We start from the raw sequence: 26,125 nt of genomic DNA, 5'->3' as shown, positions 1-26,125 counted from the left end.
TCTCTGCCCCTCCTACCTTTCTCAAAGTGCTTTTTTGTCTTTTTGTCTTTTGTTGTGTATGATCCATTCTGCTAGGCCTCAGTTCGTTCTCAGCGTTCTTCTGTGTGTAGTTGTGGGTTTTGGTGTGTCTGGGGGAAGAGGTGAGCTCAGCATCTTCTTACTCCGCCATCTTGATACTGTCTCTTGATTGTAGGTTTTTTTTTTTTAATGTTTATTTTTGAGAGCGAGACCGAGCGAGTGTGTGTGTGTGTGTGTGTGTGTGTGAGCAAGCAGGGGAGGGGCAGGGAGAGAGGGAGACACAGAATGGGAAGCAGGCTCCAGGCTCCGAGCTGTCAGCACAGAGCCTGATGCGGGGCTCGAACCCACGAGCTGTGAGATCATGACCTGAGCCAAAGTCGGACACTTGACCGACGGAGCCACCCAGGCGCCCCTAGATGGCGTTTTTAATTGAACAAGTTGGCTTATTACTCACTGCGGTGAGAGAAGACCCATACCCTGAGTTATCGAGGGATGTCTAAGCAAGCAGGTGTTAGAAAAGATTTACTGTAGGATCTGGGTTTGTGTTAGCTAATTTGGGGGAGGGCTTAAGGAGGTGGGGTCTTGCTCTGGATTGGGCTCTGTCCGGAGGCAGAGTACTTTTATGATTGTGTATCTTCATGCACTTCATTCATAGGGACTCCTGTGATCTAGGAGAGGAGAATGTTTGGCATTTTGTAGTTTGGACAGTTTTCACGTTCTGTCTGTGTTCAGAGTTCAGACATGATTATGGAGCGGACTTTATTTTTGTCTCGATCCATCATAATGGATCACAAGCGGTCTTGTCTGAGGCCGGTGTTCTCGGAACGTGTTCATGTTCAACAGGAGGACGCCAAGGCCTGGGGTGGCTGCCTTTTCCTTCTCGCCCAACGCCAGCAAAGAGTCTGGATTTTCCTACAGGGCTATCAAGGAGCGATCGAACACATTAGAATCTCATATGATTAGCAAAGAGCAACACGTGAACACAGATGCTGGAAGTTTTGCCCAAGGCCGCTTGGGAATGTTAAAACCTCTAATTAGAGTCTATAAAAATAAAATACAATTCCATTTGCAAAAATAACTGGAAAATGTGCCAGATATTCTACCTTTCAGCCAATACCCCAAATGTCAAATGAAAATTTTTCAGTGGGTGTATGCAATTTTCAGATTATCTGAATTCTGTTAGGATCATTGCAGAAAAGACATCGATATGTATAATCGTAACACAATGGGATTACAACACATTGCAATTTAAATCCCAGGCTTTACATCAGGACTCCATTAATCTTCAGCCAGTCTCAGGAAAGCACTCCAAAGGCTCACCTGGAATCAAACGTATCGTGCCCCAAATTCCCAACGATGCATTCTGCATTTACCATTAAGTATAAAACACAAAGTTCCATTCTTTAAGTGTATGTTAAAGTGATAGTTACCAATTTCATCCTACAAAATGGGTTCCTCTGATCTTTTTTTTTTTTTTTTAACATTTATTAATTTTTGAGAGACAGAGAGCATGAGCTGGGGAGGGGCAGAGTGAGAGGGAGACAGAATCCACAGCAGGCTCCGGGCTCTGAGCTGCCAGCACGGAGCCCGACACGGGGCTCGAACTCATGAACTGTGAGATCATGACCTGAGCCAAAGTTGGACGCTTAACTGACTGAGCACCCAGGCACTCCTCTAATCTTTTTTTTTTTATTTATTTTTTAACATTTATTTATTTTTGAGAGAGCACAAGCAGGGGAGGGGCAGAGAGAGAGGGAGACACAGAATCTGAAGCAGGCTCCAGGCTCTGAGCTGTCGGCAGAGCCCGACGCGGGGCTTGAACTCACAAACTGCGAGATCATGACCTGAGCCAAAATTGTATGCTACACCGACTGAGCCACCCAGGCGCCCCTCCTCTAATCTTTTAAAATTCAAAAGACATGTAACAGAAACAGAAACCCAAATTGGGACTAAATGTCTCTCTCACTAAAGAGGAGAGAGTTCTTTTTCCCCTCTTTTCTAAAATCTAGAATGCTAATAATTTATGATTTATAATAATTTATGATTTATAAGAATCTACTTATTAGACGAAATTTTAAGACCATCTCCTCAGGCCTAAACTTTTTATCAGTAACTAGGCCTAGGGCTTATTCTCATTAGCCCGAAGTTAAAATCGTATTTTTCATGGAGTGTTTATGGCTTAAAAAGATCAACAGTAGCAAGTGTTGGGAAAGGATATGGAGAAACTGGAGCGTCCATATGTTCCTGGTAGGACTATAAAATGATACTGCCATTTTGAAAGAAAGTTTGGCAGCTTCTTAAATACTTAAACTGATACTTACCACGTGACTCAGTAATTCCACTCCTGCAGATCTTTCTAAGAGAAATTAAAACATAATTAGTGGCACCTGAGTGGCTCAGTTGGTCAAGCATCCGACTTTTGATTTCGGCTCAGGTCATGATCCCAGGGTTGTGGGATTGAACCCCTGCATCAGGCTCTGTGCTGAGCGTGGAGCCTGCCTGGAATTCTCTTTCTCTTTCTCTCTTGCTCTCCCCCTCTGCCCTTCTCTCCCATTCGTGCTCATGCTCTCTCTCGAAAATAAACAAAAAAACCAATTCATGAAACAGACAAAACCTTGTACGTGAATGATTATAGCATTATTACTCGTGATAGCCCAAACCAGGGAATCGCTGCTATGTTCATTAACCGATGAGCAGGTAAACCAAATGTGGTGTAACCATTTCAGTGGAAACTCTTCAGTTATAAAATGAAACTACGGAGACCTATTGCATCATAGATGATCCTCAAAAACATACTAAGTGAAAGAAAGCAGACGCAGAAGACTTTATGTTGTATGATTCCATCTATCTGAAATGCTAGAAGAGGCAAATATATCCGAGAAAGCAGATCAGTAGTTGCAGGGGGCTGGCAGCGGGAGGGGGAACTTTTGAGGAGGGCGACTGAAATGTCCTAAACCGCATTGTGAGGATGATGACACAACTCTATAAACTTACAGAGTCACTGAACTGTATCCTCACAAGAAGTAAATGTTATGATCTACATAGTTGAATATATTCGTTTGCTAGGACTGCTATAACAAAATACCATAGACTTGGTGGCATAAACGACAGCGATGTATTTCCTCACTGTTCTGGAGGTTCGAAGTCCAACATCAAGGTGCCATGGGATGGTCTTCTGTGCACACCAGTTTTTGGTTTTGTTTCTGTTTTTTTTTTTTTTTTAAACATACAGTCTTTGTCATACGGGCGACTTCATATGACTCCAAAATGAGTTGCCGTGTGGTTTGTTGACTTACATTTTTGGCTGATGTAACATTTTGTTCTGAGTTTTTAAATCTGTTGAGTAATGTTCGTTCACGTACTTTCTCTCTCTGAATACAGACTAACTGCAGGTTTATTGGCAACATTTACAAACTTACCTTCCTCGATTTTGTATTTGCAGAATTATGCCCTATGTAAGTTCACCCCTTTGTAACCGTGATGGTGGGTTATAGTAGAACACGTTGACTGTATAATCTGTTTTTTTTAAATTTTATTAAAAAAAATTCTTTTATAATGTTTATTATCGAGAGAGAAGAGCATGAGCATGGGAGGGGCAGAGAGAACAGGGAGACGCAGAATCCGAAGCAGGCTCCAGGCTCTGAGCTGCCAGCACAAAGCCCGACATGGGGCTCAAACTCACAAACCGCGAGATCACGACCTGAGCAGAAGTCTGACACTTAACCGACTGAGCCACCCAGGCGCCCCAATCTGTGTTCTTTTTTTAAGAAATTATTATTATTATTATTATTATTATTTTTAATTTTTAACGTTTATTTTATTTTTGAGACAGAGAGAGACAGAGCATGAACGGGGGAGGGTCAGAGAGAGGGAGACACGGAATCTGAAACAGGCTCCAGGCTCCGAGCTGTCAGCACAGAGCCCGAGCTGTCAGCACAGAGCCCGACGCGGGGCTCGAACTCACGGACTTGCGAGATCATGACCTGAGCCGAAGTCGGCCGCTCAACCGACTGAGCCACCCAGGCGCCCCAAGAAATTATTTTTGAAATAATTCTTGACTTACCAGAAATGACAAAAATGATACAAGGTAGTTCTTCTGTTCTCTTTTCCCAATGATAACAGCTTCTATAACCATAGTACATTATCAAAACCAGGGAATTGACATTGGTAAAATACTAAACCCGTGGACCTTATATGAATTACACCAATTTTTACATGCACACCTATTTTCTTCCTAGTTTATAGTTCTCTGAAGTTTTACCATATGGATAGATCTGTGTAACAACCACCACAATCAGGATATGGGATAACTGTATTTCTTTCGGATTTTGTGGCTTGAGGCTTCAGGGTAGTCAACTTTAATTTCTTAAAATCAACTTCGCCGAGGGAGGAATAATTTTGTCTGTGATAAAACGTGCCCATTTTAAGCATCAAGATCCAGGAGTTGTGACAAATACCGGGATCTGTGTAACCATCCCCTCGGACACCGTATGGAGCTTCTGTACTGCTTTAGGAAGTTCCCTCGTGCCCCCTTCCATTCAGCCCTTCATCCATTGCTTAGACTTCCATCACCATAGATTAGTTTTGTCTCTTCTTTTCTTTTTTTTTTTTCTTGTTTTAGAAAAATCCCCTTTAAAAAAAAAAAAGTTTTTATTTCTTTGGGAAGCAGAAGAGCCTGCTGCAGGACTTAAACTCACAACCTGTACGATCACGACCTGAGCTGGAGTCAGACTCTTAACCCACTGAGCCACCCAGGCGCCCCTAGTTTTGTCTGTTCATATAAATGGGAGCCTTCCCGGGGCGCCTGGGTGGCGCAGTCGGTTAAGCGTCCGACTTCAGCCAGGTCACGATCTCACGGTCCGTGAGTTCGAGCCCCGCGTCAGGCTCTGGGCTGATGGCTCGGAGCCTGGAGCCTGTTTCCGATTCTGTGTCTCCCTCTCTCTCTGCCCCTCCCCCGTTCATGCTCTGTCTCTCTCTGTCCCAAAAATAAATTAAAAAAATAAATAAATAAATAAATAAATAAATGGGAGCCTTCCATTGTGCCCTCCTTGGAGTCTCAGTCACTGTTTGTGACTTAAGATTTGAGGCACAGCTTTGAAAGTATTTCATATGTAAACAAAGTGCAGCCAATTCATGTCATAATCTACTGTGGCGCTGAGTGTTTGTGTAATCATTTCTCGTTCTCTGGATTGATGGCCCTTTATTTTTAAACACGCCAGTCTTCTATTTTCAAATAAATTACTCTCCTAAGCCCCTTCAGAGGTTTTTTAAACATTTTAAAGCATTAGAATTGTCCATATCCTTCTATTTATTTTAATTATTCTCTTCCATTTAAATTCTCATTCTTCCTATGAAATTCCTCGTGCTGTTTAGCGTGGTAATAGTTCTTTTAATAAAGAGAGTTCTCCAGGGACACAGGTCATTATCGTAAACCTTTTATCAGAAGTTTAACTAATTGGGGGAGCATGGTTGTTTCCAGGGCCTCAGAAGTGGGGAGGGGGGGCAGGGAGAGCCAGAACGCCACATTATGCAAAAGGAGGCCAGATGCTTACCTCCATTTTTTTTTCAATGTCCCATTTCCTTTCCTCTTGTCCCCTCTCTCAACCTTTTCATCCCTCCTTCTTCCATCCTTGTGACCTTTTTTCTTTCTTTTTCTCGTTTACAGGACTTTCTGTCTTTATTCTCATTCTCTTTACTTTCATTTTTTAAAAAAAAATTTAATTAATTTTAATGTTTATTTATTTTCAGAGAGCGAGCGAGCGAGCAAGCAAGGGAGGGACACACAGAGTGGAAGACAGACAGAATCCCAAGCAGCCTCTGCATTGTCAGCGACAGAATCCCAAGCAGCCTCTGCATTGTCAGCACAGAGCCTGATGCAGGGCTTGAACTCTAACCGTGAGATCATGACTTGAGCCAAAATCAAAAGTCAGATGCTTAACTCAAGTGCCCCATTTTTTAAAAATTTTTTTTACTGTTTATTTTTTATTTTTGAGACAGAGAGAGACAGAGCATGAACGGGGGAGGGTCAGAGAGAGGGAGACACAGAATCTGAAATAGGCTCCAGGCTCTGAGCTGTCAGCAGAGAGCCCGACACGGGGCTCGAACTCACGGACCGCGAGATCATGACCTGAGCCGAAGTCGGACGCCTAACCGACTGAGCCACCCAGGTGCTCCACAAGTGCCCCATTTAAAAAAAAATTTTTTTTAGAGCGAGAAAGTGTGAGCAGGAGAAGGGCAGAGAGAGAGAGCTTATCTTAAGCAGGCTCCCTGCTCAGCGAGGAGCCAGATGCAGGGCTCGATCCCACAACCCTAGGATGATGACCTGAGCCAAAATCAAGAGTCGGACATTCAACTGACTGAATCACCCAGGTCCCCCCTCCCCCATTCGTTTTTATTTCTCTTCCATCGTGAGGGTCCCATTTAACTTTCTTTCCTCTCTCTACTTTTATCTTCCTTTGTTTTAGGGCTTGCAGTTGCCAATGACCTCTCTTAGGAGAGTATAACTATCACGGTCCTCATTGGCATTGTTATGCCAGGTCTTTTCCCTTCCCTTTACCCCTCGGGTTGGACCCTGGGTGTGTACGTCACCCCAAATGGAGTGTTGTTTGAAATGAACTCTGTGTATGGGTCAGGTACCCCTCGGGAACATGGTGCTCCTGCGACACCCCCCAGTGCGAGGCTCTTTGGTGTAGCTTTCCGGTCAGACAGGTGGGTTCAGAATGTGGATTTATCACTTATTGCCTGTTTCTTCTTGGCTATGTTTTTTGTTTTTTTTTTTTAATTTTTTTTTTTTTAACGTTTATTTATTTTTGAGACAGAGAGAGACAGAGCATGAACGGGGGAGGGTCAGAGAGAGGGAGACACAGAATCTGAAGCGGGCTCCAGGCTCTGAGCTGCCAGCACAGAGCCCAACTCGGGGCTCGAACTCACGGACCGCGAGATCATGACCTGAACCGAAGTCAGCCGCCCAACCGACCGAGCCACCCAGGCGCCCCATCTTCTTGGCTATGTTTTTGACTTCCCTTGGTCTCAATTCCCTTATCTGTCCAAGATGAATAACAGACCCCCCCCCCGCCTTAGAGTTGCTGTGGGCATCAGATGGACAGTGCGTGGCAAGTGCCCCGCTGCTAGTAGTCACAAAAAAAATAAGTCTCCTCCTTTGCCAATATTTGGCTTATTTTCTTACATGGGGTAGAGAGGGTGGTGTTCCTAGGGGAAGGGAGGCATAAACCGGTCTGTGCCAGCCATCACCTGTGCTGCAGGGTTCTGGCATTCTTCTTTGGCACAAATTCTGCCATGTTCCGGAAGAGTAAGTTTGGACGTGCCGCCAGTGAGACAAGTGACTTCTAAACCGTTGGGGCGCCTGGGTGGCGCAGTTGGTTAAGTGTCCGACTTCAGCTCAGGTCACAATCTCCCGGTCTGTGAGTTCGAGCCCCGCGTCGGGCTCTGGGCTGATGGGTCAGAGCCTGGAGCCTGCTTCCGATTCTGTGTCTCCCTCTCTCTCTGCCCCTCCCCCGTTCATGCTCTGTCTCTCTCTGTCTCAAAAATAAATAAACGTTAAAAAAAAATTAAAAAAAAAAATAAACCGTAACCATTAAGCTGCTGGTACGTTGTTCCTTCCACTTGTTTCCTACCGTTCCATTTATGCTATGGGTATGAGGATACTTTCAACGAGTCTTCTATCCCTTAAACAAGAGATTTTATAATGTCTACTCTGTTTTAGCGGATTCTCACCTAATGGCCTTTTAGGAGGAAAGGTGCTAAATAATAACCTGTGTTATTATTTTACTTTTCCATCATTCGGAACTAATAGCAGTCAGTAATAGACTTTGACAACTGTGTTTACATCCCGACTATTCTGATCTTGCATTCCAAGATTTTACGCCATCACCATCTAGGTTCTAGAAACTTCACGTACGCCCTTTATTTCCTTTGTGGTCTACTCGTTCTCTTCCTTTTTAGCTTAAAATTGGAAACCTGTTTTGAGCGTGTGTTACTGTCTTTCTCTGTGGTTGTACTTGTTGATTTGATTTCATCTGGTATTTCAGATCATTTATTTTTGCGTTTGTGTTTGAGTGTCAAAAACAAAACTGGGGGCACCTGGGTGGCTCAGTGGGGTAAGCCTCTGACTTTGGCACAGGTCACGATCTCACGGTTCATAGGATCGAGCCCCTCATCAGGCTCTGCAGTGACAGTGTGGAGCCTGCTTGGGGTCCTCTCTCTCTCCCTCTGTCTCTGCCCCTCCCCTGCTTGCGGTCTCACTCTCAAATAAATAAATAAACTTAAAAAAAAAAACCCTGTATTTTCAATTCTGGTCGTTGACTTTTATAGTCAGCTTTATTAATTGAAACTTTGGTTCTCACTGATGCATAATGGGGATAATATTCTTTTTTTTTAATGTTTATTTTTAAGAGAGAGAGAGCGTGCAAGCATGAGTGGGGGAGGGGCAGAGAGGGGGACAGAGGATCCGAAGCGGGTTCTGTGCCGACAGCGGCAAGCCCGATGTGGGGCTCGAGCTCATGAACTGTGAGATCATGACCTGAGCTGAAGTCTGACGCTCAACCAACTGAACCACCCAGGTGCCCCAGGGGAGAATATTCTTAAAGTGTGTTCCCAGCTTTCTAGTTTTTTTTCCCTACATCCTGCTGTTGAACAGAACTTTGATCATTCCACTTTCCCCGTCCTCCATCCTCTAAGGATTCTTCTCAGTTGTTCAGTTCAATTCTCAGGCTTTAGGGGATGTAGGAAAGGGAGAAGGACTGGAGTAAGGGGGTGAAGAGAGGAAGAGAAATCATAGAGCTGATGGTGAGGAAGTGGAAGACTTTTGAGCATGGAAAATGAAGAGGGAAGGCATTTGGGGGAAGTGTAGATGAGCATAAATCAGATGACCTTTAGAGTTTCTTCCAAGTTCTATGATAGAGACAGACTCTTCCGTTGCTAGTGGTTGCCCAGCCCTTTTTCTTTTTTAATGTTTATTTTATTTTTGAGAGAGAGAGAGAGAGTACAAGCAGGGGAGGGGCAGAGAGGGAGACACAGAATCTAAAGCAGCCTCCAGGCTCCGAGCTGTCAGCACAGAGCCCGACGCGGGGCTCAAACTCTCAAACTGCGAGATCATGACCTGAGCCGAAGTTGGACGCTCAACCGACCGAGCCACCCAGGCGTCCCTTGCCCGGCCTTTTCTTTGAACATACTACCATGCTGTGACTGGTTCACACTTGGCTTATTATTTGAGTTACGTCTAAATGTTAACTCACTATATTCTATGTTTTTGTTTATGTTCAAGCAAATAAGAGAGCCACCATTACACTCCGTCACTGTTGACCTAGGTCCCATCTCCTTCTCAAATCCTCCTGCCATCAGCCCCCTTTCCAAGGCCACCACTGCTATCCTAGTTCCTGTCTGTCACCTGGAGAGTAGCCTCTTCAGTGACATCCCTGCCTTCAATCCGATCCTCTTTCTCAACTGCCCACGCTGCCATAACAGTTAACTTTCTAAAATGTTTCCAGGGGCGCCTGGGTGGCTCAGTCAGTTAAGCATCTGACTCTTGGTTTTGGCTCAGGTCATGATCTCATGGTTCATGAGATCGAGCCCTGCGTCAAGGCTCTATCCTGACAGCACAGAGTCTGCTGGGGATTCTCTCTCCCTCTCTCGCACGTGTGTGCTCGCTCTCTCAAAATAAATAAAAAAAAAAATAAAAATGTTTACAGTCCTTTGACCTAACTTTAACTTTGCGTGACCCAGGGACCACCGATCTTTTGGCTCTTGTGCTTTTGCTAAATCTTCTCTGCTCTCCCTTTCCCACTCGGCGTTCTGCCACACAGAATGACTCGCAAGGCCCCACGTACGCTTTGCACATGCTGTTCCCTCTGCAGAGAATGCCCTTCCCCACTTGTCTGTGTGTGCAGCTCACCCTCCATCTCTCCACTCTGAAGACCCACTTCAGATGTCACCTCCACTGTGATGCCTTTTGTTTGTTTCGTAATGCCTTCTTCTTGACGCTCTCCGGTATCTTGGCGTATCCCCCTCCTACTAGAGCGTTTTCAGACTCCTGTTAGAATAGCCCAATTACGCTTCTCTGTGTCCTCCACCGAGCTGGAGCGTGGCGGGGTTTCGGGGGCAGTTTGGGAGACCATGGTTCACCGGTGGCCTCCGAAGCTAGGCAGTTGCCGTTCTAATCCCAGCTGCCCCATTCTCTTACCTTGAGACCTTCGGTCACTTCATGTCCTAAACCTTGATTTTTATACAACAGCAATCACCATAACACCTACTTTGTAGATGTGTTGGGAGATGTGAACGAGGTAGGGTGTAAAAGCCCTTTACGTGTTGTCTGATCCATTTTAACTATGTGATCAGTGTTGGCTATTTTCATTTATCTTCGAATCTCAAGAGTCTAGCATGGCACTCGGCCCATAGCAGGCACTCAGCAATGTATGCCGAGTGGATTTTTAAAAATATGATGGGATCTTTAGCTCTCTATCCAGGGCATTATAATTATTTGGAGGCACCATACGCCGTTCTGGAGTTACTTGCGTATAGTCTGATCTCCCTTACCTGACGGTACAGTCCTTGTACCTGGAGGGATTGTCTTGCGTGTCGTACCCTTCACACACAGCTTTGAATTTGGCAGGTGCTTTGTAACTGGGTTGGTCTGGTGTCCCTTTGCTTTTGATCAACGAGCCTTTCCGTATTGAGTATCCATTTTGTGGTCTCAGCTGCCAGTGCCCTTGTGGGAAGTAAGTAACCTACTTTGAAACCAGCAGGAGGATCCAGTGTACTGGGGAGTCCGGTTTATTGGGTAATTATTAGAAATATAGAATGGATTATTTTGATTGGAAGAGAACATGAAAGTCCTCTTATCAAAGCATCTTTCTTCTGAGTCTTTCAGGTAGAAAATCCAGCCTTTTTAAAGTACATATCTCCAAATGATGGCATGAAGAAGTGTGTCTGCTTTGGTTCTGGTATTAATTCCTCGGGGAGATACATATATGTATGTATGTATATATATGTATGCACATGTATATGTATATATATAGGTATGTATGTATATGTGTGTGTATATATATATATACACACACACACACAGTATATATACACACACTTGATGTATTTGATAAATTTCATATATATGTATTTTTTTTACCAAAGATTTTCCCTTTATCTTTTGTATCAAATATTTCAGTAATCTGTTGTCGCTATTCAGTTTACAAAATGCCATGATTAGCAACGTGGTTTCTGTTGGATGAGGTGATCCCTTTTTCTAGTTCTAATTATTTTTCCAGGAAGTCTGAGTTTAAGCAGTGGGTCTGAGGCTTTCCTCTTAGTAATATCAAGTGTTTTTTCATTGCCTTGCTCAATAGATTCAATAAGGATGTGAAAAGATTATTTTAGATGTGGTTTTGACAGTATTCTTAAGCTTCCAGCTTTGCATCCTACACCGATTTATATATTATTCAGTATTTTTATACATTCATTTTCTCTCCAAAGCTCTGTTATATATACATAATTTTCTTAGTCCTTTAAATAGTGCTGCACTGGCCTGTGGTTAGCAAGTGTTGATTTTCTAATTTTTTTGCTGCAAGGTTAACCAGCAAATGAAGAGTTTCAGTGGTTTGCACCAGTTATATGGGTAATTGGTGATAAAGCTACAGGAAGAATGTTCTAGCATTCTCCGTCTCCCCCCCCCCCCTTTTATGCATCATAAAATCAGGTCTTAAGAGGCAGCAGACAAGTAAACATAAGCTTGATGAATGCTTATGCTGTCTGTATAGGTGTTTCTTTCATCTTAAACAGTAGGTTTAGTTGTGGAAAATTGGAGCACAGATTATAAATAGATTTATGATAATATTTTTGTAATAAAAAATTACTTGGAAGTCATCTCTCTGTATTTTGCGGGTTTTGTCATCCATTCATTCCACTTACCTTTACTGACCATCTCTTATGTTCAACAAGCCAAATGAAATTCAGATCTGTATAAGTTGAATTTTCTTAAAATAAGCTATGCCTATTTAGACACAGTATCCATAGGAACATAAATTTATCAAAAAAAAAAGTGAGAAAAAAATGGGTATTTGGAGTGAAATTCTAACTTGAGCACTGATATTTAGATGAACCTCTTCACCTTCGCAATCCCCATTAAAATGACTGCAGAATTTTAAAATCTGGAGAAACGTTATTAGTGTCAGAGGGCAGGGAGAAGGTCCATCTTCATGCCGAAAACGCAGACGAATGTCTCCTAGCTGTAGTGCAGATGGGATCATATTTTTACTCCCTAAAAAAGTGACGAGAATTGAGTTTGGGGGAGGGGGGGGAGAGGGCGGTTAGGACAATCTGTGGGGGCTTCCACTTGCCTTACTTTCACGGCTGTTGATGGCTTACGAGTGTCACTAGAAGGCCCGGGAATAGCTGCCCTGAAAGAAAAGCAGGCCTCGCATTAGGGCATTTCTCTGTTGTGACAGGCAGGGTACATGAAGGACTGGCTGCGTAAGTTCTGTGCCTGGAGTAGAGGTCAGGTCAATTTGGAAAATGTTTGTTGGAATTTTTTTTATGTATGGAAAATTTTGAGGTTTTTTTTCCCCCTAGGGAACCATCCATGGCCCCACCTCCCTCCATACTTCCCTTAACATGCTGTACGTGAATTTCTATCACCTAGCCTCCCAGTGGGAGGAAGAATCAAAACATTTGAATGGCTGGTGAAGGAAGGGAAAGGGAACCTACCCACCGTATTTTGGGGTAAACACCAGCCTGGATAGACTGTTCTTTGTTCAAGACTGAACAAAGAAAGCCAATTAAGTTCCTGAAAGACTGCAACATAAATGGAGAACATAGTATTTAAGAGGCAGAGGAAGAAAAATATTTTCTGTAGGAAAATGCACACTTTTGATAACAGTTTGCTTTGTGCTTTCGATGGAGTGCAAAGAAGTCACAGAACAAAGTAAGCAGTTAAAGCAAACGCTGTGAAGTGAAAGCTGGAGGGAGAAAATAGAGCAAGGGGAATACATTTAGAACACTGCTGACCGAGACTCTGGGCAGAAAGGCAACGGGAGCTCGCTGAGGAAGGAAGAAATGTGAGGAAAGTCAGAAATGCATTATATGTAGTGAAGAAAACAGTGGCGCCTGTTGAAAATGAGATGAATGATGGAAAAGGGAAACCTGAGAAACTCTCCCAAAATGCAGAGTAGAGTAGAGGGTCAGCTGTAAGAGGACCAAGAACGGGGTCTCGAGTTCAAGCACCACGTTGGACAGAGAGATTACTTAAAAATAAAATCTTAAAAAGAAAGAAAAAAAAAAAAGCACCGAGATCGATAATGAAAGGCCAGACAGATACAATTGTTCCTAAAGAATTAGAAGCTAGATTAAAAGCAGCCAAATCAATTAAGCATACCGTAAGAAATAACAAAAACCAACCCGACCTTCTCGACTATAAAAAGACACAGATCTGAGGACTGAATGTTTACCATGTACCAGAGAAAATAAAAAAGGGACCAATAATTTGATATATTGGGGCAAGTTTTCTGTTACTTTCAAGGATAAGGCAAATTACCAAGAATCCTGACCAGAGAAAGTAGTTAAATCCCCAAAGAAGTTGACCTCAGAATTTTCTGCAAGATTAATATACCAGAAGACAACAAAGGAATAGCTATATTTTAGGGGAAAATGTTTATGACCCAGAAATTCCAGACCCAGCCGAGGTATTACTCATTAGTGAAAGTAGCAGAAAGATGTTCTCAGGTATGTAATTTCTCATAAATATGCCATTCCCATACTTTTCCTGAGGAAGTTGCTGGAAGATGCACTCTAGCCAACTGTAAAACAAATTAAACAGTTTAACCATTGGGAAGTCATGAAATAAAAGGATTTGTGATGAGCAATGGAAAAAAACCATATAATTATAAAATATAAAGTTCGAAGCTTTATGTAACCATTTTAAGTGTTTATTGGAAGATAAAATAATAACAATAATGAAATGAATCCCAATACAAGATAGGGCTATACATGCATTTCTCTATTTTTGCGACTTTACGCAGACCGTTAACTTTTGGAGTTAATACTTCAACTGAAAATTCTTTAAAAATTAAAAATAATAATACAGTAAAATAAAGTCAGTCAAAAGGAAAAGAAAAAAAAAAGCTTTATATCCTCTTTCTCTAGGACCTGTACTCGTTTGTTCTTTAGCTTTGCTTAAAAAACATGCATACTTTGTGTTTCTATCTAGGTTATAAAAAAATAAAATAAAATAAAATAAAATAATTTTACATAGCCCTGTTGATCACAATTACCTTAAAGGGAAAACCATAACAAAACAGTAGGTTCTAGGTAGTAGAAATACCATGTACTTCTTTCTGTTCATGTTTTTGTAATATGTATTAATTTTTAGAGTAGGAAAGTAAACTTCATGAAAATAGAAACTCCTACAGATATAATGCAGAGTTACCATTACAGGCAAATTTATGCTATCAAATACCTTGTCCTTTCCCTCCCCTCCCCCAAATTAAAACTAAACTGAGCATTTACCTTAAGGCATTAAGAAAAGCAAAATAAAACAGATCATCTGAGAGCTGAAGGCAAAAACTTCATAAACTTCAAAAGCAGGATTTTATAAATCAGTACACAGAATAGATACGAATAAAAACTCTAAGAGCTGATTCTTTAAAACAAACAACAGAATCAACAAACTTCTAGCTTGTTTGCTCGGGATAGCAAACGAAGATACACCAAATAATGTATTTCAATCACAAATTTGGAGCGAGTGAAATGTCTAGCTTATGCCAATTAGGTGAAGTGAATATCCTGGTAGATGTTAATTAGCAAAACTGACTCAAGCAATTGGCCAATAAGAATGGTAATATCAGAGAAAAGCGGAGAACACTCCACGTGTTTAAGTGACCGTCTCTAACTATTTTACCCCACTTCATGCTCCGTAGTGGTTTCAAAAGTTCTATCATCGGGTACTAATTTGGAAGTCAGATACGAATACAGACCAACTGGAAAAACAGACCCTCCCCACCCCCGTCTCCCAAGACCAAGTGGGCAGTTTGTTCCTTCTGAGCTTTAAAGGTGGAAGGAGGGCCTTTCTAAAATTGAACAGAAACAAGATATTGACATGCATTAAGACAAGTGCCAAGGTTCAGGGAGCCCGTTAATGGGCCCGAGAGGCCCTGTGACTCTGAGCTGACCGATGGCCCAGGGACCACTAACGGCAAATTGAATTTCTAGATCACCGGTTGCTCCCGTGGCTCTCTGAAGCCTCTAGAATGTGCGAGGAGACACCAATTTTGAAGTGCCATGCAAACGTATAAATTCCAATCATTCTTTGAGGCTCAATGGAATATCGATCACCAGAAAGCTATTTACAGAGTGCTCCAAAATTTTGTACATCTGGATCACAAGGTTTCGTCTTATTTTTACCCAGTAGCATGAATAGATGAGGTGTTCTTTACCACATTTATGCAATAAGTAAAGGAAGATTGTGATTTTTTTATTTAGGCCACTTTGGATGTACTGCACTCAGAAAAAAACCACACTGTCCACTCCCATTCCTGAAGAAATAAAGCTGAACTATGGCAAGGCGCTCTCCCGCGTGTTAGAAACACTGCAGAGCATAGTCTATGCATTTGCCATAAAAATGCAGAGGGAGAGGAACAGATAAGAAAAGTATTTTCTCCGTATAAAAAGGAGATACTTCTTTTTTGGAGAGGAAAATTAATTGTTGTGTGTATATATATTTTCTCTCTCTTTTGTGCAACGTGTACTTACAAATGCAATTGTTCATTCACACCCATTTTTGAAATGCCCACTTGGTAATGTCACCTTGCTAGGACCGGATCAATGACATTTTGTGTTTTGTTCTCCATGGATCTTAGGCAGCTAGAAAGGGCAATGAAAAAGGGTGTGAGGAGCACAGAGAAGTACACGATGTGGTAAGGGGACCGCAACAGCGAAGAGTGTGACTGAGGTGTTTCCCACGCTTGCGGTCCCAAAGAACTTGAGCTTGCTGAACTGTTATCTCGAATGAATCAAACTAATCTAGAGGTAACCTTGAGAAACACCCTCTTGGGGACGTGTGGCTCACATCAGCATATAAAAGGACATGTGAGATCCCCAAAGTAAAAGTGTGGAACTTTGTTATAACTCAGTATTTCCCCCAAGATGTGTGTCCATGGAACCTTCTTTTCTGCAACCCTTTATAAAAAGCTCAGGGCTCCTGTGGGTTGAGGGACACACTCTGTGCCGTGTCTCTTTACAGTGTGCATTAAATGGGGGAACAAAAAAAGCCTTGCCTCAAAACACTGGCTTCGTGTTGGAAGGCTTTTCGGTCTTGAAAAGATAATCAACTTGCACCTTTGACACTGGACTTCTTTTGTTCTCCTAAAGAAAAGTAAAGCTCTTAACAGCTTTCTTACACTTCCGCTTCCTTCTAATCAAAAAAAAAAACTGGATCCGCAGCAAAGAGGGAAAAGAAAAATCTATGATACATTCAGGGTTATTTACAGAAACACGAACTATCAGGGTCCTGGCAGGGTTCGACCCTCTCTATTTAATAGTCTCTTACTCCGGAGGACGTGGAAACAGAGTATCGCCGCCCGTCAATTCTTTTGCCTCGCCTTTTAAAGGGCATGCTAGAGATGGTGGTTTATTTCTCTGTGCTCTCCCTACTATCTGTCCCCCGCCCCCCCCTCCTGCACAAAATACTGTCACTTAACTCCCAGGTGTCAGTGACGTCACTTATCCCATCCAGGGAGACAGTAACTCCCATGTTAAATCTTTGCTGAGGGCCTGCACTGTTCCAGATACTGTTCTAACAAAGGGTGTATGTACAAGGTGTGCGTTCATCGGGCGTGATGAAGAATGGCAAGCTTCTAAACCTAGTGGGGAGGAGAACCAATGATCGCACAGGCAGACTAACAACACAATCCAGCCTGTGCCAAGTGGTATGATGAAAGCCAAACAGTAAGCCAGGGAGTTTTTTCCTCCCAGGTGAGGGGAGCATTATGTATTTGGTGGTCAGGGAGGGCTTCCCTGTGGAGGAGACTTTTGAGCCGAGAACCAGAGGGGGAGCCAGCGGATTTTTCAGGATCCAGATAAAAGGACACACAGGAACCCAGAGAAGTCTAGCGAACGCTGGGCCCATTTTCATCAAGTCGGTTTGTGAGAATAAAAGAAATTTTCCGTCTTTAAAACGGATGGCACTCCTTGGGGTGCCTGGGTGGCTCCGTCTGTTAAACATCCGACTCTTGATTCCAGCTCAGGTCACGGTATCACGGGATGTGGAGTTGGAAGCCCCACGTCGGGCTCTGTGCTGACTTGGGACCGTTTGGGACTCTCTCTCTCTCCCTCTCCCTCTGCCCCTCCCCAACTTGCTCGCACTCAAAAATAAACAAACATTAAAAAAAATAAAGTAAAATGGCCCTTCTCATCCGATAATGGGACTCTTGGATTTAGGTGTGTGTTTTGGCTGGCAGAACTAAGTTTCAGAACTCCAATATTTTCCTAAAATGGGAGTTCCTGCAAATTTCTCCGGGAGGACGGCTGTTTGCCAAGCGGGAAGCTAAAGCTCCTCTGTTTCTGTCCTCCAGGAGAACAGTATTTCTAAGTGGTATACAGTTGGGCCTTGTTAACAGTCAGAGCAATCTGAATAGCAGTTGCTATTAATATACTGGTTCCGTGAAGAGATTTGGAATCATACAAGCTTTGCGAGTTCAGTTCAGATGCAAAACTCATCTCGGCGCTGTTCCAAGATTCAACTGACCTGGCTCCCGTCGCTCGAAGTGCCTCCACGGAGAGCCCGCCGCCCGCCCCCCAGCCCGTTCTGCCTATTCACGGGCTAATTTTTACCTAAATCCATGGCCTTTGAGATGAAATGCTAGTATTGGCTTATCTTTAGAAACAAGAGACTGCAAGTCGCAGTCACTGAGTGATGAATTTAACGACAAACCGTACAGGTTAGAGAATTCCTAGAACAACAACTACGTTTTGGGAACCCACAGAACAAATCACCGGGCTCCCTTTGAAACTCCCAAATTCCTTTTTTGTTTGTTCTGTGTTTTTTAAAGACAGGTAGGAGGGTGACTTTATGCAGCAACCACTCAAAGCCCCAGGATGCAGAGAACAGGCAGCTGGATTTAGCCAACTTGTACCCTATGGAACGCTTTCTTTTCTTACTGTCCGTCCTGGCACAATTTGGCCAGGAGGAAAAACCCTGGTAAACCACATCGAGGGTGGTTCCTCCTACCCATCCTGCCATTCTGCACCCCATCCTACCAGTCACAAGGAGAAGTCTTACGAAGAGGTTTTGAAGAAAACAGCCCGCCACGGTCTTTTTTTTGCTGTCCTAGTGGGCTTCTGGAACACGTCTTGACCTCGAGACGCAGGCAGAGTTCACATCAAGTCTGTGCTGTCAGGCCGCTGGTCTCCCTTTTCTGGAAGACGCCTGACCACTCCCTCCTTGCTTAAATATTGTAGATGTAGTTGGTGTTCTCACGCAAGGCGGCCAAGATTTGGGTGAGCGGCTGACCTTTGATTCTGGCGATCTCTCGAACTGTGTACAGGGCCAGGCCCGGGTGGGCATACTGGCAAAGGCTTTTGGGAACCCCCCGAGGCAGGAAATAGGGAGCATCCGTTTCCACGACGATTCTGTCCAGTGGGATATGCGTCAGGGCATCCCGGGTCTCCCAGGCCGAAGAGTAAGTCAGGACGGCTGTGAAACCCACAGACATGTTAGGGAAGTACTTCAAGAGGGGCTCGACGAGCAGGTAACTGCCAGTGAAGCAGTGCCTATGGATCTTGTAGTCAGGAGGCACGTATCGTTTCATGATGGCCAGCAGGTCTTGGTCAGCCTCCCGGCAGTGGATCACCAAGGGCTTGTTCAGGGACACGGCCAGCTGCAGCTGCCTCTCAAATACCTTCTGCTGCTGCTGGACAGGGGTGGTGCACTTGTACGAGTAATCCAAACCCACTTCTCCAAGCGCCACGGCCCTGGGGTGTCGTAAGGCCTGCAGGATGTTTCTCTCCTGAGTCTCGTTGTAGTAACGTGCGAAATGGGGGTGACAGCCAAAGGCCCCCCAGACCAGATCCTCCTTCAGAAGATCTTCCCACATGCCATCCTTCAGTGTGCGAGGATCGCAGAAATCAGAGATGCAGCCCTGAAATTCCTTAGGGAAGGACTGGCTATACGTTTCCGTGAACTTTTTAAAGGACCCTTGGAAAGACATCTTGGAGAAGAGCAAGTCCAAGTGACAGTGGGTGTCGATGAAACCCAGGCTTCCCTTCCAGTGGCTCCCTGGGGGGGAACCAGCTGCACAGCCTGCACAAGAATGTGACGGTATCCCCGCCTGGACGGTCATCCTCTCCTGGCTCGCCGCTGAGCTTCTGGGGAAACGAACCAAGGGAAAATTCAGGGCCGGATCTTCTCCTGACAGCTTCCAGTCTCGGGGCCAGTTGGGCAAGTGCACTTCTGACGTGGGGGCGTAACCGCCGGAGCCTCCCCAGTTCTTCACGGCCTGGGGGACGTTGCTGCTGTTGCCCACGGAGGCGTAGTGGGAAGCCTGGAGGATGTTGCTGCGGTAGCCGGCATAGTTGAGCGGAGGACCCATGTACACGGGAGGCCGGTACATGACCGGGTTAGCGGCGAAGGATGAAGGCTGCAGGACTCTGGCGACACCCAGGGAGACTGGCCTCTGAGAGAGTCCCATTGCAGCCAGCTCATCCACAGACAAGTGACTGGCCGGAGAGGGGCGCTCGGTCACCGTATCCCTTTCTTTGTACTGCTGGGATTCTGGATAAGAGTTACGTCTGTCTAGATACTGGAGGCCTGGGGAGCCCTTTTCGAAAACGACCACCATCTGGTTGTCCGGGGACTTCTTGCTGGGTTTCTCCGGAGGACTGATGATCACTTTCCTGTCACCAGAACTGCTGACCTCTATCAGCATCTTCTCCTTCTCTCTAACCGCTGGGGCCAACGCTTGCATTTCCCCAGGAGCAGAGAAGGTGACAACCCTGGCGGTTTCTCCCCCGGGGTCGGGATGCTCGCTTGTGCTCGGTTTTGCACCCCAGGAGGGCTGTCCTTTTGGTATGAACTTTCCCAGGATGCCCTGGAGAGCCTTCATGTAATTGGAAGAAGAGGTCGGGTCGTGCAACGTAGCACTCTTTCCCTTGACCTTGTTTGATTCCGCGGCCTCCCTGTGTCGTCCCTCAGCTCTGGCTGCAGGTTCAGAGTCTGAGGAGCTCTGGATAGGGGTCTTACCCCCAAGGCGGCGGGCATCCTCTAGAGAAGCCATTTCTCCCAGAAGGGGTTTAACAGCGTGCCGATGGGTTGGGGCTAAGGGGATTCCGCCAACCAAAGGAGCCCCGAACGCTCCCTGCAATCAGTCTTTAAAGGCTGCACCCACACCGGCAATGGCGGCACGGTGGGGAGGAATTTCCCTGGCAGGACGCGCTCCGGGGAAGACCGCAACTCAAAGGCGCCGCAAGTCCTTTTTCTGTGTTCTCAGGCACTTGCGGGGCGCTGGCCTCTCCGGAACGTGAGGCGTCGTTATGAGGTGGCCGGCTGGAGGGGACACGTCAGCGGGCTCCCAGGGGCCTCTGCATTTACCGGGGGGGCCCTACCTGAGTGCCGCTCTGGCCTCTTTGGGGCCTTGCCCGATTGTTTCAGCAACCCGTCACAGTTTTCCGTGTTCAGGGAGGACCAAGTTCCGCGATGGCTTTGGATTCCAAGGCGCCGTGGCAAAATGGCGACAACCGCAGGTTTTGCAAAGCCCCGGCGTGGCGTTGGAGCCGCGTGGCGCGCTTCCGAGATTACTGCGCACTTTCTTTTTCGCTACTTCCGGGCGTGGGTGTAGAAGCGCTTCCGGGGTCGTAGAGCTCTTCTTTTAGGTTTGGAGTGCGAGATGTCAAAACCCTCGAAAAGACCGCGAGGGGCTCCAGGGACCACACAGAGGTATGTCTGAGCCGGGCCCGGGGCCCAGAGGTCCAGGAGAGGTATGTCTGAGCCGGGCCCGGGGCCCAGAGGTCCAGGCCGCCAAAGGTGTGGCTAGGTTCGAACCCAGCACCGGAGCGGACGCGAAGGCTCTCCGCATCCAGTAGCCTCGGCCACCGGAAGCACTCACCCCCCCCCACCAGGCTCCCCCCCCCCCCCAGCCTTGGCCCCCCCCAGCCCCCCCCCCCCCCCCCCCGGCCCCCCCCCCCCACTCGCCTTGGCCCCCGGAAGTACTCATCACCCCTCCTCCAACAAGCCGCCGGTGTTCCAGCACCGCCTTGTGTAAGTTGTCCCCCGTCCCCAGTTGACTCTTCCGCCTTGCTGCCCAGCTAGGGTTCCGCAGGAACTACCACCATGGCTTGCTGTTTGTCTCCCCTCCCCCACCCCCGCCGTTCTTTTCGGAAAAACCTAGTTTTTAAAACATGTTTAAGTATACGTGCTTTAAAAAAGCATAGTCGTAATTATGGTATGTTACCATTTTCAGTTCTGTGTTTTTTTTCCGCTCAACGTTTCTGCGTATCTGAAGTATTTTCCTTCCTGCTGTATAATTTTTGAAAACTTCATACTAGTGCCTTCGTAATATTCCACAGAGTACATAGATGTGCCATAATTTACCGAACCCTTCCCTTCTGTTAATTTTTTACGTTCCCTCGGGCTAGTTTTTTTTTTTTTTTTCTATTAAAAAAAAAAAACCAACCCGTTGCAAAGAACATCTCTGCACATATGTTTCTCCATATTTTGGTTTGTTTCTTTGGGCTACATGCCCAGAAATGGAGTTCCTGAGAAGTATAGGAATTTAAACATGGCTCCTCATAGCACCCCATTGTCCTAGAAGCATAGTAGTAGTTTAAAATCCCATCTGTGATGAAAAATCCCACCAGGTCCATTTAATAGGAGAAAGAAAACCACTGCCTGTGATTTTTAATCCGCTCTTGGCTGACGATTTCTTAGCAGAAACATTTTTCTTTTATGTAGTGACCCTCTGGTAAACTTGAAGCTCTCTTTTCATTTCTTCTTAAAGGGTCTTTTAAAAGTTAATTAAAACATATCTTTATAAATTAAACTCCTATTAGAGTTTTTCACTTAGTATGTTTTTTAATTTACATTTTAGTCCGTTGAAGTGATCACTTGTGTTTTTATGGTCAAGTTCTGGTTTTTTTCTTTCATAATTTTCTTTTTTCTCCTAAGCCTAGAACGGTCATCCTCCCTTTCAAGGCTTTGACACACACACATATATTTGGGGGATGGGTAAAGGGTGTTGATTTGTTATATTTAAGCTGATAACCCATCTGGTATATATTTTGGGTTATCATTTGTTTCAGGTTGGGATGTACCTTGACGCTATTCCAAGTTAGTATTTTTTTCACTTACGGATATGTGACTGTCTCTTCACGTTTTAAATTTCTACATGTAATAGAGTGTATTTCCAGACCATTTTTTGTTTTTCACCTATCATTCTGTTTCTTACCACTGTGGTGGTACACTGTTTTGATAATTGAAGCATTGTATTATAGTAATGTATAAAATCTGGGAGGGTTAGGTCCCCTACATTACCTTTAATTTTTATTATTTTCTTTAATAGGCAGACTTGTTTATTTCATCAGGTGGACATAGAATTATTTTTTTTTCAAATTCTTCCAAAGCACCAGTGAACTTGAACTATGTTATTTCAGTCTGCTTACCCAGAATATGCCCCACCTGTTAGTCAAGTTCGCCTGTATTTTCTAGCAAGTGTTTTTAGAGTTTCATCTGGGTCCCAGAGTTTTCATGACAACTATTTTTAAGTGTTTGGTTATTTTTTATTCTATTGTGAACATAACTATTCCCTCCCACTATATTTTCAGCTGGTTATTGCTAGTACATGAGAATAGTTTTGATTCAGTTGTGGTTATACTGAAATCCTTTCTTTATAGTTTCTCAGCTTTTGCTTATGCCATTATTGTATCAGCCTGTAATACTTTTTTGTCTCTTTCTTGTGAATATTTTTATTTCATACCTTCTTACATTGCCCAGAACTCCTCAAAACAGTATTCAATAACGTTGCCAGGAGGGGCAATTTTTTTCTCTTCCTGCTTGTAGTAGATGCATGGTTTACTTAACTATAGTGCTGGATATTTAGGCTGTTGTTTTAGAGCAGATGCTTTTCAATCTTATTAAGGAATTACTCTTGGATTTTAAGGTGTATGTGGTAAAGGGGGGGCCTGGGTGACTGGGTCGGTTATAAATTGTAAGCAGTAAGAGTAATAATTGAAATAATAATAGCACCCGGACCTGCCCCCATTTTGACTAATTTCTAGCTGGATAAAGATAGCAGGATTCATCAGAGGGCAGTCTTCTTTCTTCAAAGCATTGTCTCTTTGACAGTAATGACAATAAAGACAATAGTTATGGGGCGCCTGGGTGGCTCAGTCCGTCAAGCGTCTTGATTTTGGCTCCGGTCATGATCTCGCAACAGTGGGTTCGAGCCCCGTGTCGGGCTCTGTGCTAACAGCTCGGATCCGAGCCTGCTTCGGATTCTGTGTCTCCCTCTCTCTCTGCCCCTCCCCTGCTCACGCTCTCTCTCTGTCTCTCTTAAAAATAAACATTAAAAAAATAAATACAAATGTATATGGTTGGAAACAGCATGAGATCGTTACGTATTTGTCAACGTCTTTGCATCTGTGAGGAGAATGCTGCCTTTTGTGCAGGTGGGCATATGATGGTTACAGGCTATTGAATTGTTGGCTTGTATTTTAAATCTCAAATCGTGAAATTGTCTGAGGCGGTTCTCAACCTTGGCTTGCACACTCCAGTCACCCCGGGGAGCTTTAAAAATCAGTGATGCTTGGGTCCACTCTAAGGTTCTGATTTCATACGTGTGTTGGTGTGGATGTGGCCCAAGCATCAGGAATTTAAAAGGCTCTGCAGGGGATTCTCCGGGGGCGGGGGAGGAGGACTAGGGCTCCATAGTTTACTTTTTAATGTTATGTCTATCAGGCATTAGAATTCACTTCGTGGCTTTCCATCTTTTTTTGGTATCGGAGCGAGTTCCATAATGTGGCAGTTTTCTCGCCCGTGAAAGTTTGAAAGAAGCCGGTAGTAAATCATCCCCATCGGAGCCTTTTTAGAGACAGTTCTTGGGTAATTTTTTCCACTGCTTACTCGGTTATTAGTTTATTCATTGTAGTTTGATAATTCACAGTTATTACAAAAATCACTTATTTAATTGTGGTTTTAAAATTTGTTTTTGTCAAAGCTTGCATGATTTATTATGTTAAGATTATTTATGTCTTGCAATTTATTACATTTCTGTGTCCTGCGGTAACTCACTTCTGACTTCATACTTTCTTGATTATCTTTGCTAGACTCTTACCTGTGTATTAAAGAAAGTCTTGGATTTGTTTATTACGGTTGTTTTTCTCCTTTCAAATTCTCCGATTTATGCTTTTATCCTTTTTGCTTTCTACTTGTTTTCCTTATGACAGATTTTTCCACTTTCATAAATTTTTGCTCAATTTATTGCTCACTGGGTCAAAACTCTTGGCTACATTTCAGAATTACTTGGGAGAGCTTTAAGAAAAAATACGAACGCCCCTCTTACCTGATGTGATGTGGGTGGCGAGTGAGCCGGCAGGAAAGACTTCTTGAGACGTTTTATGTGCAAAAAGGTGTTTTTATGAAAGCCCCGGGACAGGACCCTTAGTCCGGAAGATCTGCACTGGGATAGGGAGGAACAATTGATTATATACTTTTTTAAGTGGGGAGGGGCAGAGATAAAGGAAGTTTCCCAAAGGCTTTTCATACGTATAGAAGACTTAACCGCATCCTGGAGGTCTGGCTATTGTTAAGTTAAGGTTGCTTTTTGCCTCTAGCAAAGCATTAACATCAAGGCCTCGGTGAGTTCCTTGAGGAATGTTGCTCTGCCCGTATTTGTCCGCAGGCTGCAAATTGTAAAGAAATTTAATTTTATCTACCTTTCTTTTGCCTTTGTTCTCATCATTACCTGCCCCCATGATTCTTTAAAAAAAATTTTTTTTTCTTTTTAATGCTTATGCATTTGGGGAGGGGGGGGAGGGGCAGAGAGAGAGGGAGACACAGAATCTGAAGCAGGCTTTAGGCCCCGAGCTGTCAGCGCAGAGCCCAAGGCAGGGCTGGAACTCACGAACTGGGAGATCATGACCTGAGCTGAAGTAGGACATTTAACAGACTGAGCCACCCAGGAACCCCTTTTAAGTTTTTTTAAGCGTTTTTATTTATTTTTGAGAGACAGAGAGAAAGAGCACAAGCTGGGGAGAGGGAGGGACAGAGAGAGAAGGAGACAGAATGTGAAGCAGGCCCCAGGCTCTGAGCTGTCAGTGCAGAGCCTGAAGTCAGGCTCGAACTCATGAACTAGGGGATCATGACCTGAACTGAAGTCGGACGCTTGACTGAGCCACCCAAGTGCTCCCCCCGACCCAACACCCCACGTGATTCTGATTCATTGGGCCTGGGCTTTGTTTTCTTCCTTTTCTTTTCCTTCTTCCTTTTTTCTCCTTTCTTTGTCTCTTTCATTCTTTCATTCTTCCTCCCTCCCTCCTTCTTTCCCTTTCTTTCTCTTTTCTTTCTTTCTCTTCCTCTCTTCCTCTCTCTCTCTCTCTCTCTCTCTCTCTGTTTCTTTCTTTCTTGGCTCCTAAAGCAGAGCCAAGCCTGAGGATAGCTGAGTTAGAACAATGAACCGAGTAAGCCCTCTTTAACTCTAAATTCTCTTAGGTAGTAATCTAAATCCAGTAATTCACCCAAGATTATCGCTTTACCAAAATTTTACAGGTTTGTACATCTTTAATTCTATACTCATGTTTTGTATTTTCAAGTTTACTTTTAATTACAATACAATAATTATTAGTGAGAATTTTTGTTTATAGTTACATAATATTTCTAGTTGTATTGCTTTGTGATTAATGACTGGAACTTGTATAATTTATGTGTTTTCAATTTATTAGAATTTTTTGTGAATTAGCCTGTGTAGGGGAGGAAAAATCATTTTCCCTTTACCCTTGTAGGTGCTTGGCTAAGATGCCCCTATGATGAAAGACAGATTAACAAGAGAAATACAAGCAGAAGTTTAATAACCTGTATACCTCCTGTATACATGGGAGAGACCCAAGAAAACTTGAGGAA

At 44.2% G+C, this 26,125-nt stretch overlaps 2 protein-coding genes across 3 annotated transcripts in view; one reads left to right on the top strand and one right to left on the bottom strand.

Annotated features, from left to right (window-relative positions):
- EFHC2 (EF-hand domain containing 2) overlaps positions 1-26,125 on the top strand; it is a 212,067-nt gene that overhangs the window by 37,633 nt on the left and 148,309 nt on the right. The gene's annotated exons all lie outside the window — the stretch shown is intronic.
- Positions 13,777-20,788, bottom strand: LOC125932139 (putative deoxyribonuclease TATDN2). Its single transcript, XM_049644588.1, has one exon. It carries the CDS (start codon positions 20,289-20,291, stop codon positions 18,465-18,467), a length of 1,827 nt encoding a protein of 608 aa, XP_049500545.1. The 5' UTR covers positions 20,292-20,788; the 3' UTR covers positions 13,777-18,464.

This window comes from Panthera uncia, chromosome X, assembly GCF_023721935.1.
Source record: "Panthera uncia isolate 11264 chromosome X, Puncia_PCG_1.0, whole genome shotgun sequence".
Taxonomy (NCBI): domain Eukaryota; kingdom Metazoa; phylum Chordata; class Mammalia; order Carnivora; family Felidae; genus Panthera; species Panthera uncia.
This window is presented reverse-complemented; position numbering and strand designations above follow the sequence as displayed.

Coding starts and splice junctions, on each gene's coding strand:
- LOC125932139 (XM_049644588.1), bottom strand. CDS start 20,291: ATGGCTTCTCTAGAGGATGCCCGCCGCCTTGGGGGTAAGACCCCTATC.